The sequence below is a fragment of the Tasmannia lanceolata genome, unplaced genomic scaffold, assembly GCF_043159265.1.
Source record: "Tasmannia lanceolata isolate RefF3 unplaced genomic scaffold, GAP_Taslan_0.1 ptg000007l, whole genome shotgun sequence".
NCBI lineage: Eukaryota > Viridiplantae > Streptophyta > Magnoliopsida > Canellales > Winteraceae > Tasmannia > Tasmannia lanceolata.
Window position 1 is genome coordinate 22,224,459 of NW_027518684.1, and position 15,246 is coordinate 22,239,704.

Here is a 15,246-nt window from a genome sequence, read left to right on the forward strand (position 1 = left end):
TGAGATTGTATAGGATTGCTTTCAATGGATACGTGCTTAGCTGTAATTCTCTATCGTTATTCGGTTATTCATTATTATCTTTTTACTATCATCTGCTGACGTTTGCTCATTGCGCAGGTTTATCTTCTTACCTGTAACACTTTACGGTATTACTACATTTTCTATCTGTCAGTTTCTACTTTCTAGATGAGATGTGTTAGGATTTTATATTAGGCGCTATGTATTCGCCCCATTGTAGATAGGCGCTATGTGCACGTCATAGGTTTTTATTATTGCAATGGCTATTTGTCATTTATTGCTTTTTTGATGAGATGTGTTAGGATTTTATATTAGGCGTTATGTATTCGCCCCATTGTAGATAGGCGCTATGTGCACGCCGTAGGTTTTTTATTTCATTATTCTGTTATTTGCCTGGCATTTTATTTATTCCTTATTTCATTTACTATTCATGATTAACTCTTAATTTTAGATTTACTTTCATGTACAGATCATATACCTTTAGCTGTAGCTTGCATGTGTATGTCCACCAAAACTTAGACACCCATTAGGCATGTCACTCATAACCTAGCTTTGCTTAGGTGACACATTCTTTTTATTTCATTTTGTGTGTGCTTATTTCTTTATTCTCAGGAAATGCATGCTTAGGTAGACGATTCCTGAGAATTGTTCCTATTTCATATGATTTTCGCCCGAAACTCTTCGAGGTTAATAATAAATGGCATAAGAGACCAAGTGCTTGCACTCGGACGAATTGGGGGTGCTCTCAGACCTTCTCCATTCGTAATCAGGTACGAACCCATATATATTTCTGGTTATCCATGGTATACAAAGCATATTTTTGTTTAAAGGATCCATGGCCGTATACCGTGGATGGCGACTCTGAGTTTGTTTAGATACGTTTCGAATCCGGACTTGTTCCCGAATCGAGAGGTATCTCTTTTATATCGCCACTCGTGCTATGCTATGAGGGTGGCAACCGTTTCGAGAGTTCCTTGGTTGAGCTCTCCTTCACACGTGGATGATCCAAGAGGCCGCTGGGGGCTCGTCCCCCACTTCTCTCCCGGATCGGGGTCCACAGTATCTTGATTTCTTAATTTGTTTGAATTCAATCTAAGTGAAAGTTCTCCTAAAATGCTAATTTGAGGGAAATTCTACATATTTTAATTAAGAATTTATAAGAAAACTAATATACAAAACCCCACTATTTGTGTGTGGGGCCGACTCGTGATTGATATGCCATCAAGCATTCAAGCTGCCTATGTACCCAAGCCTCACTGGGATCAGAGTCGACGTAGTTCGGTGCACCTAAACTAATCTACTTATGCCTAACTCATCTAAGACACCGATCTAGACTTGATTGACTGTTTCAACAGTTTTAAGAGAAGTTATTTAATTCAAGTTGAAGATTTTATTATCCTAAGACTTCATCTAAGATGCTATATGATCCTATCTAAGTGTAAGTTGTCCCTTAGACTAATGCAGGTTAACCTACATCCTAGGTAACTAGGCTTGTCCTAGGGAAAAATTGGGTGACTAGTGTAACTAGATCTATGGCACGGTTGATATCCATAGCAAACGCCCGTGATGAGGCTGGACTCCTAACTCTAAGACTCCCTAAAACCTAGGACACGACATGACGTAAGTGTTCCTAAATGGGGCTCTAATGGTTCTTACGATGGAAACCGCAATCCAACGGTTCCGAAAGACATGAGGTAGATTGATTCAATTTGTTAAAATTAATGATTTTCAGATTTCAGGGATTCTCGATTCCTAAACCTCTAAGGAATACCAAAGGCTCTATGGTTCGTAAGCTTCGGCCTCGAACCGCAACCATGGAAAGGAATCGTGCTTTCGACCCTCGTATAATTTAGCACGTAAGTTATAGTATGTTATTGCCTGGCATATTTCTTAGGATTTCCGCGGACAGTGGACCTCGGAGCCAATTACATACTATAATTTACCCACTCCAATTATGCTAGATCAATTGCAATTAATATACGATTATGGTTACGATTTTGGTATCTAAATTATCCTAGTATGACCATTTTACAAAGGAAATCTAAGACTCCTACGATTTCTGTTTCAGCGGCTTAAGGAATGAATACGTGATAGAAATTTAAAGTTCCCTGGATATTTTCATAATGATTTTGGTTAATTTCAATTTTTAATAGATTTTATCAATTTCAGATCACAGGAATGATTTTACAAATGAGCTCATTGTAAACAAACTCAAAATAAATTGACATTTCTACAGTAACAAGATATGAATGAATATAGTCTACTGTGAAAATTTCATGAATTTTAGATACGATTTACTATCAATTTCAGATTTTTAAAGATTCAGATCAGATTATGAATTTACACAGCATCCCCTATGAAACAAATTCTAAATAAATTTAAAATTTTACAGTAACATTATATTTGTAATATAAGACTACTGTAAAATTTTTGAAAATTTTAATCATGATTTGATATTAATAAAAAACCTCACAAAATCTGGTTGTTTCAAAAGAAAATATCAAACGATATACCAAATAGAATCATAAAATCATTAAAAATTCATGGAAGAATATATCAGCATCATATTATTTTACTACAAAATTTCATTAATTTTAGAACTTATTTGGCATATTTTCCATTTTTCTTCTTCAAAAAGATGTCTTTTAAGAGTTTTCTATTTTTTAAACATGATTTTTGAAAAAATTATGACTTTGAAAGATGTCCATTAACATTGCTCTGATATGATGAACACAAAAAAATTATAATATTCCAAGAAATAGATCATCCTAAGATAGCTGTTTTTTCCAATTTCTTAATATCCCGGTCATTAATTCAAATTAAGTTTCAATCTTCATTCAAATTCTGGAAATCCTTAGATCCAACGTCTGATCCAATCCAATAGTTCTTTTAGTCCCATTAAATAGGTCATTGTATTAAATTTTGAGACGAATCGGACTTCGAAACACTCATGTAAACCCGATTTTGAGCCAACCCATATATTATTGAATTAAATGAAGGTAAATACTAAAACCATGCAAAAATACGTAAAAAAATACGAAATAATTCTAGAAAAATCTGAGAAGAATGAACCTACCTTTGGTCGCGCTCCTCGTCTCTAGGGTGCGTAAATCCGAGGTATACGCTTTGTCGCACCCTTTTATACGCTCTAAAAAAAATCCTTTTGACGAAATTGCAAACTGAAGTTATGTGCGACAACCCGCAGAAAGATGGTTAAAGACTCCTTCCAAGAAGAGAAACTCTCCTAGAGATGATCCAACTCCATGGATTCCGCTTTAAGAGGATTTAGCCATAAGATTCCTGAGCAACAAGATTCGGCTACCAAATATAATTTAAAGGGAGCTCGACCACCAATTTAGCTTTTACCAAATTTTAGCCGTGAAACTTTACTTTGAAGAGAATTAGACCATTGATGATACAGCCACAAAAAGTAATTCGGAAATCAAGATTTTAAAGAGATAACAAGATTCATGGATCTGAGGGTTTGGAAGAGAGTAAAATATGATTAAATAGTGCTCTGTTCTTCACAACAGGGAGAGTGCAAGGGTAAGCAATAATCCAAATCAAGCGATCTTGGGATGAGAAGGAGTCGAGGTTTGAGAGAGAGAGAGCCCATCCTCGGCCCCAACAGCAGCCTCCATATACTTACCCCAAGAAAGAAAAAAAAATTGGAACGTTCTTTTTTTCAACTTGATGCAAGTGGCATGTTACCATAACATCCCATCTAAAATTAGCTACATGGATACCCATTTGCTATTTTCAAGTCAACTCAATAAAGCAACTTTGCTTTTGGCTTTTCTCAATGCCTACAAGAAAAACAAACGAACAGCACACTGGGCATGCTTTTTTTAATTTTGGCATGCTTGCTTAAGAAAACCTTCTCTTCAATCAAAGGTTGCTGCTTTGAGCATAAAGTTGGGCCCACACATATATTTAGACACAACCGGCTATTCAAGCCTCATTCCTGCCATGCATTCCTTATATGAATAGAATGATTCAATCGAATGTAATCTAAATCCAAAAATAGAGTGCATATATATTGGGCACTTGTCGTGTTGAAGTTGTAATTGGATGTGCCGCCGTCTACTTGATCTGCCACAATGTAATTTTGATGTTCCCCAAATTATTTCCATATGATCCTGACCGTCCATGAGATGATCCAAAATTATCCAAATGGATGAGGCCCTACTATAGATAACTTGTTCTCTAAAAATTATTCCCATAGGATAATCTGGACCGCCCATTTGATGGGTCACACTATAAATAGGGTGGCGCCCCAAATCCTTTCCATGTAATGATCCGAACCATCCATTTGCTAGGCTGCAATGTGAACAGGTTGTGCCCCTCAAAAATCATTTCCATAAGATGATCTTAACCCTCAATTTGACGATCTACAATATAAATTAGCGATGGCATCTAAATTCCCTCCATTAGAGGATCAAAACCGTCTATTTGAAGGGCGGCAATTGATGATCTTGACTGTTCAAATAAAGGGCTGCGATATGATTTAATTCGTGCTCCTCGAATTTAATTCCGTTAAATGATCCAAATCATCCATTTGACGGGTTAAAACGCAAACCGGTTGCACCCTCCGCATTGTTTTAGTGGAATGATCCGAACCACAGCGTGAATTGATTTGTTCTCCAAATTATTTACTTAAGATGATCTTGATCGCCCAATTAATGGGACCCTAGGATAAATTAAATTGCGCTCCCAAATTAACTTCATATGTAATCCAAACTTTTTATTCGGTGGGCCATAGTGTAAGCATAGATTATGCCCTTAAGTTGATCTTATATATGATTTGAACCCTTGATCCTGTGGATCACAAAGTAAATTCCTGGGATCCCCCACATCACATCGGGTCCGAATAATCTCAGAACTTTATCTTTTACCGAAACAATGCGTGGGCCCTCTTTGTCGACTGAGATCTATTCAAAAATTCTCAATGCGGGCCCACTAAATGGGTCCGTATTCTCTCTTGTTCGGATTCTCGTGAATAACCATTCTCAACACTTAGCGGGAAAATGCAAAGCATGGCGGAAATAACCGAAAAGATCAAGAAAATATAAGAGACAGACACGGAAATAGAAAACACTGGAAAACTGATAGAAAAAAACACTAACTTCTTTGTTGATTAAAGCGGAGCAAAATGGGGGTGTCTACAGCAGCTTGTCTGTTTCTTTTAAATTGCTTTGTAAGATCTTGTTGGGAATTGTAATAACCCCTTGACAAGATTTATTTTAATTAATTTAAAAGAGAGAGAGAGAGAGAGAGAGAGAGAGAAGAAAAAAGAACTATTGCTTCTTTGTCCTTTTTTTTTCTCCTATGCTCCTTGGCCCACCCATAAACTCTATAGAATTGATTTGGAAAATTGGAAGAGAGAGATTAAAGAACATTCATCGAAGAATTATTGATTCTTTGTCTCCTTTTCTTTTCTTTTCTGTTATTTTATTTTGTCTTATGCTCCTTGGCGGGCCATAATAGAATTGATTTGAAAAATTGGAAGAGAGATTAAAGAACGTTCAAAGAAGAATTATTGATTCTTTATATATTTTTTGTGTCTTGTCCTTGGAAGAATTGGAAGAATTGGAAGAATTGTTGATTCTTTATATATATATTTTTGTGTCTTGTGCTAAAAGTGAGCCTCTGTGGCTGCTGTTAGATTGAACAGACAATTCACGAAATGCATTCTACAGTGGACTAGAAAAATTTTAAACCTCTGTGAGCCTCTGTTTGGTAGCCGGTAAAATTTAAAACCTAAAAAGTTTTTAGTAAAATTTCCGTCCCATCCCATCCCATATTTGGTTGCCTTTTAGCACTAGAATTTTTTTTAATCCCACTCTTGTAATGATTGCTTATGAGTATAACATGGAATCCTTCTCCCCTCTTTTTCTTTCCTTGGGAATGATGTCATCTCTCTTTCTCTCTCTTTCCTCTCTCTCCTCCCTTCCCATATTTGGTAATAACACCACTAAATTTTGGCAGGAATTTTAGGAATTGTAGGGAAAAAAAAACCTAGCAAATCCCGTTGACTTCACTGTTGGGATTAAAAAGCTCCTAGGATAAAAAATTTACTAGCAACCAAACGGAGCGAGGAAATGATGTAGGGTAATTTTGTCAAAAGTGAAGATTCCCGTTGATGGATTTAACAAAGGAAAATGATTTGTTTGGATGTACGTCCTTGTTTTTGTTCTTGGGAGCAAGGTTTTAAATTTCGACCAAAATCTGAGACCAAAACCGAAATTTTCCGAAATTACATTTTTCGCCATTTACGAAATTTCGGTAATTTCGGTCCAAAATTTTTATTAAATGACATTATTTACTAAAAAAAAAAGTGTTACAAAAATTTTGGGATTTCGGTCTGGAATTTCGAACCAAATTACAAATTTCGGATTTCGCCGAAATTTCGGTTTTCGTTGGGGTCCGAAACGGTTACCGAAACCGAAATTTTAAACCATGCTTGGGACTTGGGAGAGCCCCATCAAGTTTAAAAGGGTACTCATAAATACAGAAGAGTGGGGCTCTCGCAATTAAAGACAAGGGGTGACTATATCATGTCCCTTTACATATTATCAGGATTATCAGCGAATGCATGAGGTGTTTTGTGCGCATTCGAGTGGTAGGCCATGGAGAAAACTCATTGAAAATAATAGAGTGATGGTGGTTATCCGTGCAACTAGGCTCTAGTGTAAAAGAGTAGTAATAAATACACAAGAAGGGGTTGTCCCAAGTTAAAAAGAAGGGGTGACTACATCACGTCCCTTTAACAAAATATATAGATCCTACGTAAGGTGTTTTGTGCCCATTCGAGTGGTGGGCCTTGCTACTCATTATTTAGAGAAAAATGATTGATGCCCTAAATGGTTATAAATTCAACTAAACTCTGGTTTACCAACATCCATTGCAAGCAAGAAAACATTCTCAAAGTTTAGGAAATGGCTCTACTACTTGCCCACTCCAACAACAGCTCTGATACCACTTGTTGAGAAAAGCCGCCGAGAAAAATAATCTGATCTTGCACAAATTAAATAGAAAAGTAAAATAAACAAACAAGCCACAAGATGAACACCAATATTTTACGTCGTTCGGCAAAGCCTAATCCACGGGCAAGAAACACGATCTTCCACAGTGACAAAACAATATACAAGGATTACAATGAATTAACACACAAAACCCACAAACCCGCAACCCTTTCCTTGCTTCTCAAACCCAAGATCATACACAAGAAACACCCGAGAAAATCCGAAAGAAAACCCAGGAGGAACCCGAGAAGAAACCCAAGAAAAAAAGATTTTCTTCCTTCTCTCTCTCTCTCCCTTGGGGTAGCTGTTACACCCCAAGGCTCTCGCTAGTCCTCTCCTGCCATCCTTACACAAGATAAAACCCACTCTCTTTTGGTATTTAGGTTTTCCCCGGAACCTAAAAAGGTAGCTTTCCTTTTTGCTTGCCACTGTGCCGTGGGAAATAAAGCTGGAACTAAGGCAACTTTCCAACAGATATAAATATCAAATGAGCAAGGATTTGGTTGCATATTCAGAGATTTTAAGTCATGTTTTCATTAAATTAGCATTTTAGTTTTAATAATTGTATGTGAATTAACACTCATTTTTCTAAAATCAATAATAACTGTTATAATGACGCAGCCCATTATATAAATAAAGGTTTTATTCCGTTACATATTTGCAATATTCTTACGCGATCAAGTTACTGTATGCTCTCCAGTTATATAGCACCTTAACTGGAGGAAATTTTGGTAATTTCGGTCCGAAATTTCGATTAAATGGCATTATTTATTAAAAAAAAGAGTTAAAAATTTCGGGATTTCGGTCCTATATGTCAAAAATTCGGTCAGGAATTTCGAACCAAATTACCCAATTTCAGATTTTGCCGAAATTTTGGTTTTCGGTGGGGTCCGAAACGGTTACCGAAACCGAAATTTTAAACCATGCTTGGGACTTGGGAGAGCCCCCTCAAGTTTAAAAGAGTACTCATAAATAGTTAAATACAGAAGAGTGGGGGCTCTCGCAGTTAAAAACAAGGGGTGACTATATCACGTCCCTTTACATATTGTCAGGATGATCAGTGAATGCGTGAGGTGTTTTGTGCGCATTCGAGTGGTGGGCCATGGAGAAAAGTCATTGAAAATAATAGAGTGATGGTGGTGATCCGTGCAACTAGGCTCTAGTGTAAAAGAGTAGTCGTAAATACACAAGAAGGGGCTGTCCCAAGTGAAAAAGAAGGGGTGACTACATCACGTTCCTTTAACAAAATATATAGATCCTACGTAAGGTGTTTTGTGCCCATTCGAGTGGTGGGCCTTGCTACTCATTATTTAGAGAAAAATGATTGATGCCCTAAATGGTTATAAATTCAACTAGACTCTGGTTTGTTAACATCCATTGCAAGCAAGAAAACATTCTCAAAGTTCAGGAAATGGCTCTACTACTTGCCCACTCCTCCTTGGCAATTTCTTTTCTCTTGTTGCTTCCCTTCTGTTTCCTCTTTCTTTTCAAAAGGTTCAGCAGTGTTTGGGCTGATAAACCCAATTTACCACCTTCTCCATTCAAGCTTCCTATTATTGGGAACCTTCACCAGCTTGGCTCGCTGCCTCACCGCTCACTCCGAAGTCTATCTAAGAAACATGGCCCCTTAATGCTCTTACATTTGGGTCAAGTTCCTACTCTAGTAGTTTCATCGGCCAAACTTGTTCATGAGATTGTGAAAACCCATGATACTGCTTTCTCAGGGAGGGCCCCCACCGTGGCCGCCAATCAGCTCTTCTATGGCAGCAATGATGTGGTGTTCTCATCTTACGGTGAATATTGGAGGGTAGCCAGGAAAATTTGTGTAGTAGAACTCTTAAGTGTGAAAAGGGTGCAATTATTCCAACAAGTTAGGGAAGACGAAGTCTGTAAGATAATCCAGATGATCTCGCACTCTTGCTCGCCGGCGAGGGGGGCGTCCATTAATATAAGTGAGTTGTTCCTCTCTCTCACAAACGACATGATTTCAAGAGTTGCTTTTGGTAAGAAGTGTGGAAGTCATGGGGAGAATAGATATGCTGGACTGATAAGGGAATTAGGGGTCATCTTGGGACTTTTTCACGTGGGTGACTATTTCCCTTCTCTTGGATGGATCGACATCCTCACTGGATTGGATGCAAGGACCAAGAAAACTTTCAGAGGCCTTGATTCTTTACTTGATCAAGTGATCGAGGAGCATCTCAATCCTGAAAGACATGAGCAGAGTATTGATAAGGATTTTGTTGATGTTATGCTCCATGTGCAAAAGGAATCCAACCTCCAAGACATCCCCCTCAGCAAAGATAGTCTCAAAGCAGTTATCTTGGTCTCTCTCTCTCTCTCTCTCTCTCTCTCTCTCTCTCTCTCATGCACATGTGTACAAAACGATTATTCATGGGTATTAAAATTAATGATGTAGAAATGTAGGATCCCACATCGGAAAGGGAGAGAAAGTTCCTGGGCAATAGATGTGAACTCTCCTTCTCCCTGTGTAGACGCGTTTTCAGCAACTCTAAGGGGCGGACCCCACAGAGTTGGTCGTGCACGGTTAGTGCGGCTCGAAAAAAAAACCAGGAAGGGTGGAAATACCCAGAATAGGACAATATTTACACCGTGAGGTTGGGGCGTGGCAAAATGGAATCAGAGCCATACCTCCCACACCTCCCACAGTACGGTGTGCCAGCGTGGACGTTGGACCCTAAGGGGTGGATTGTAAGATCCCACATCGGAAGGGAGAGAAAGTTCCTAGTCTATATATGTGAACTTTCTTCTCCCTATGTAGACGCATTTTCAATATCTCCAAGGGGAGACCCCAGTGGAGTGGGTCAGGCACGATTAATTAGTACTACTGGAAAACCAAACGGGGAGGGTAGAGGTCTCAGAACCGGACAATATTCACACAATTGGGTCGGGACGTGCCAAGTAAATCACTAATGCTTTTTTTTTTTCATTGCCCTAGGATATGCTTGCTGGTGGAACTGAAACAATCGCAACAACCATGGATTGGATAATGACAGAGCTTGCTAGGGACCCCACAGTTATGAAGAAAGCACAAGAAGAGGTACGGAGAGTGGATTGCAAAAAATCAATGGTGCAAGAGGAAGATATTCGAGGAATGGATTACTTAAAGTCGATAATAAAAGAGACTCTAAGATTACATCCTGCTGCTCCATTGTTAGTTCCACGAGAGACAATCTCAGCTACTGAATTACAAGGTTATCGTATCCCTCCAAAAACAAGGGTTATGATCAATGCATGGGCAATTGGAAGGGACCCTGATTCGTGGGATAATGCTGAAGAGTTTTGCCCAGAGAGGTTTATGAACAGTCCCATCGATTTCAAAGGGAAAGATTTTGAGCTGATACCTTTTGGGGTGGGGCGGAGGGGTTGCCCTGGAATTTCATTTGCAATTTCAACCATCGAACTTGTTCTTGCCAATCTCTTATATTGGTTTGATTGGGAGTTGCCTGATGCTGAAAAGAAAGGCCTGGACATGACTGAAGCTGCTGGGCTTACAGTCCATAGAAATTGTGATCTTCATCTTGTTCCAATATGTCACTTTCCTTAAGATGGCAACACCTATCTCTATATTTACTGCAGATATTGTCCTTTCTTTTTGTAAAATATATGCAGTTAAAAAAAAACCTTGTTTGGAATAAATATTTTTGCTTTGATAAAAATACCTAGATTGGATGGAAAAAAAGTAAACCTGCCCTATCCCAAGTCTGGATAGGCTTTAAGGTAAAAATAAATCTTTTTTTTACCCTAGTGAGGACATTGGAGTTGATGACCCCCACACACTCTCATGTCTTTCCCTCACCATCCCCTCTCTCACAACTAACCCCATAAACATTCCATGAAATATTCAACGAATCACTTTTGCAGGGTTGCAAATTAAACCTCCCCTGAAAGTCAATATGTGGGACAGATCTATTGATCTCAACTTGATGGGGAGGAAAACCATGAAGAATGTTCGACGTGGAATAAATTCCCCATTCTTCAACTATTAGTTTTGTCATCTTACTTGTGGCCTACTTTTTAGGCATCAAATCTTGTATGATTGATCTTCGGACATGGTGCTGGTTTATTACGTGATTTCTATTTTTAGGAGTTTTTAGCCATGTTTTTCGTATTTATTTAAGTTGCTTTAGATGAACTCCTATTAGTTGCTTAGGTCTGAAGTTAGCATTTAGGGCCTGCTTGGATACCTCATATTTGTATTTGGATTTGGAATTGAGTTTTGAATACAAATTGAATAGATTTGCCAGCTCATGTTGAGGGAGACAGAGAGGGCATAGGGTACTTCCTAATGGAGTGGAGAGGTTGAGGAGCAAAGAGAGTGAAGGAAATTGCCAGATCTGTGGATTTCCAATTACTTATTTCCATAGCATATTTGGAAATATGATTTTCTTCACTGTCAGTCGCTGATGTGGAAATCCAAGGATTTGATCCAGATCCAAATCACAATGCAAAAAGGGCTGCAAATGTATTGCTGGGGCAGCTCAGAAGGAATATAGATATCAGAATGAGGTAGGATTTGTTAGCATATTCATAGAGTTTAAGTCATGTTTTCATTAAATTAGCATTTTAGTTTTAATAATATTTGTATGTGAAATAACACTCATTTTTCTAAAATCAATAATAACTGTTATCATGAGTCCAGGACGCAGCCCATTTGATAAATAATGGTTTTATTCCAGTACGCTCTACAGTTATATAGCACCTTAACCGCCCCTATAAGTGTCATGTTAGAAGAACTGAGAAAGGAAAAATGCAGACTATAACAGCCATACTAAGAGGTCTCTCTCTCTCTCTCTCTCTCTCTCTCTCTCTCTCTCTCTCTCTCTCTCTCTCACACACACACACACACACAAACAAACACACAGATTTGCTAGCATCAGGGCATTTAGCAGATGGTCTGCCGCATGCTAGAGCAGCCACCTCCAGCCGAAATGACAAGATCTCGAAATGATCTTCTAGTTCCGGGGATAATTCGTAAGACTCCGTTTCCATCATTTTCCTCCATACCTTTGCCTTCTTCTTCATCATGTTGTTCCATCCTTCAGGGATGTTCGGTAGGTGTCCGAGCCTCCTTAAAAATCCTTCCGACTTACGTGAGAAGGGCTAATAGGGGGCAACGTAAAGTGATGCCGTTGCGCCTCCTTACGTGATGGGGGGGCCCTCTCATAGAAGTTGACTTTAGAAGCTGGGCCTTTAAGAGATAGGGGCTAGAGAGCTTGACTTGCTTCCCTCGCTTGATGGTAGCTAAAGCCGATTTCCCAAGAGAAACAAGAGTATACTGAATTCCTCAAGCGAGTAGAACGCCGCAACTGGTACTTTCGGAGAGCAGCGGTTCTGCTTAAGGAGATGAAAGCTGAAACGGTGATTAGGTTCATGCAGAACAACATCATTTATTGTTTCAGAATCCCAAGTCGGATCACTTCGGAACTCTGGGAGAAAAAATAGACTTAGGGCGGATACAGATAAAAAGCGGCGCCTTTTGAATTCAGTGCTCGCCTTGCCCCCTATCTCTCTTATCAGCTTATGCACTCCACTCGCTGGGTCGACTCATGTAGATGAAGCAGCTTTAAGTCCTACGCGTCATCTTCTGGACGAAATGACTTTTGCGATGGACACTAGCAAATCTCTCTCTCTCTCTCTCTCTATATATATATATATATATATATATATATATATATAGAGAGAGAGAGAGAGAAGAGTAGGTACTCCCTGGAGTAGATAACATATCTACTCCCTAGCTTAAAGTAACAGTTGGGGCCACATTGTTTGGGTGATCCAAAGCATTCATTTGATGGCCCCTCACATAGATAGGGTGTGCCCAAAAAATCAGCTCGATAGGATCATCCTAACCCTATGAACTGTGGAGGCCAAAAATGGACAGATTTGTGCAGGTTTATACACTTCCATTTTTTCCTCCATAGTTCATAGGGTTAGGATAATCGTATGGAGCTGAATTTTTGGGCACACCCTATCTCATCAAATGAATGCTTTGGATCACTCAAACAATGTGGCCCCAACTGTTACTTTAAGCTAGGGAGTAGATAAGTTATCTACTCCGGAGAGTACCTGCTCTTCTCTCTCTCTCTCTCTCTCTCTCTCTCTCTCTCTCACACACACACACACACACACACACATATTATATGCACCCGAGGGGCCAAACACATGGGTCCCACATTTTTTGTGGTTATCCAAACCATTCATTTGCAAGACCCTTACATAGATAGGGTGTGTACAAATATCAGCTCCATAACCCATCCAAAAGTGGAGGGCAAAATGGGCAGATTTGTGGACAAACAGAGTGACTGTCCATTTTGCCCTCCACTTTTGGATGGGTTAGGATGATCCCATAGAACTGATTTTTTGTACACACCCTATCTATGTAAGGGCCCTTCAAATGAATGCTTTGGATCATCCTAACAAGAGCACATATAAGCTATATGTGCTAGAGCGCACAATCATTATACACACACACACTAGCAAAAAACCCGTGTGATGCACCGGGGCGATCAAAGAAATTGTGTATGATCTTAAAAAGTTTAGAAAACTAAAACGATGCAATTTTTGAAGGACACACATATTGTCTTCGATAACTCACATGATATAATATCACTTAAATTAGATGACTCAAAAGTCTAAATAGACCTATCCATTCATATGAAACTCCCTTTCTAAAGTTTGTAGAGTTAAATATTAACCCTCAAAGAACTGTAAGGCTCTGTTCACTTGTTTTCTAGCAGCAGGAAAAGAAAAGAAAGGAAAAGAATCTGACGTGGAAAACTGGAAAAGAAAGGAAAAGAAACTGTGAGAAAATTCATTTTGTGAGAAAATTCATTTTGTGAGAAAATTCTGTTGTTCACTTGGCCAAGAAAGGAAAAGAAAGTATGCAGGCAAAGTGGTTTTCTCAGGAAAGTGATTTCTCATTCTTTGGTGAGAAAATTTAGAGGGAAAGTGCAAGAAAGTTGGTTTTCCACGTCATTATTTATATTTTCCACCTGTGTAATTCCGCTTTCCCGAGAAAACGAGTGAACGACTGAAAATGTCAAATCATGTTCAATCACGGGAAAATTTGGCTTACTTTCTTCTCCTTTCCTTTCTCAAGAAGGCAAGTGAACAGAGCCTAAAGGAGAATAAGTGAGAACCACTCAAAGTCTTTCATCCTTAGCAATCAAGAATACGACCGAAAAGGTTACATACGAATATTCTATATGTAAATTAGACTTGCCCGTCATTTCCTTCCAGTACAATAATAAACTTTCAATGGTCAGTCTTTGACGAACGAACAACAATTCAGTCTTCAGAGAAGGAACAACAATTCGCATCCATGGCGATCTACCGATGGCTATCTGACTTTTTAATGAAGAGATTTTTGAGAAAGGCGAAAGGGAAGGGGAAAGATTCGATATATTTTAATGAATTTTCTCTGCTTGGTAAAATGGCAGGTTCCTAAGAAATCTTTCTATGCTATAGGAAGTCAACATAATAGAATACGGTAACCGTAAGAGAGTAACTGCAATTTAGTAGTAAGATAGGTGCAATAACTGAATTTTAGGAAAAAAATTGCCAATAATAGCGGGCGCAAATTCAAATTTCGATTTAGTGGTTAGATAAGTGTGCAAAAAGATTTCCAACATTAGCGGGCGCAAATTCAATTTTCGATTTTGCAGGGTAGAAATTCCAAAATAATAGGCGGGGACTTTAATTACACGCGGCAAACCCAAAATGTAGCGAAATCATATTTGTAGGGAGCAAAACTTTTTCCAATAATTTTTTTTTTGGAAAAAGGACGAATGACAACGGAAAGAAACATGCTTAGTATATATATATATATATATATACTAGTAAAACATGCACGTGCAAGCATTTAAGGTATGTATATCTTAGAATATGGTTTAGTATAGTAAGGTAGAAATAATTTTTTTTGAAAAAACCATCATTGTATCCACCAAGTAAAATGAAAAATAACATATTCAAATAAATCCAGCCATCAGTCACTTAAGGAAGACACCAAGACTCAATCACTTAAGGAAGACACCAATGACTGCATAATGCTTTAAGGCCTTACTTTGATTTTCCAAAATAGTCTGTTTCAAAAAAATTCCATTTGCGAATTTCCTACTTGTCTGATTTAACCCAATTGAGAGTAAAGGACCATTTCATGGAAGTTCTGTAACCTCACCATATA

General features: G+C 38.5%; 1 protein-coding gene across 1 annotated transcript; it reads left to right on the top strand.

Moving 5' to 3' along the window:
* Window positions 1-8,402: 8,402 nt before the first annotated feature.
* Window positions 8,403-10,751, top strand: LOC143882283 (cytochrome P450 71A1-like). Its single transcript, XM_077385797.1, has 2 exons — window positions 8,403-9,369; window positions 10,003-10,751. Exons 1-2 carry the CDS (start codon window positions 8,455-8,457, stop codon window positions 10,609-10,611), a joined length of 1,524 nt encoding a protein of 507 aa, XP_077241912.1. The 5' UTR covers window positions 8,403-8,454; the 3' UTR covers window positions 10,612-10,751.
* Window positions 10,752-15,246: the final 4,495 nt, after the last annotated feature.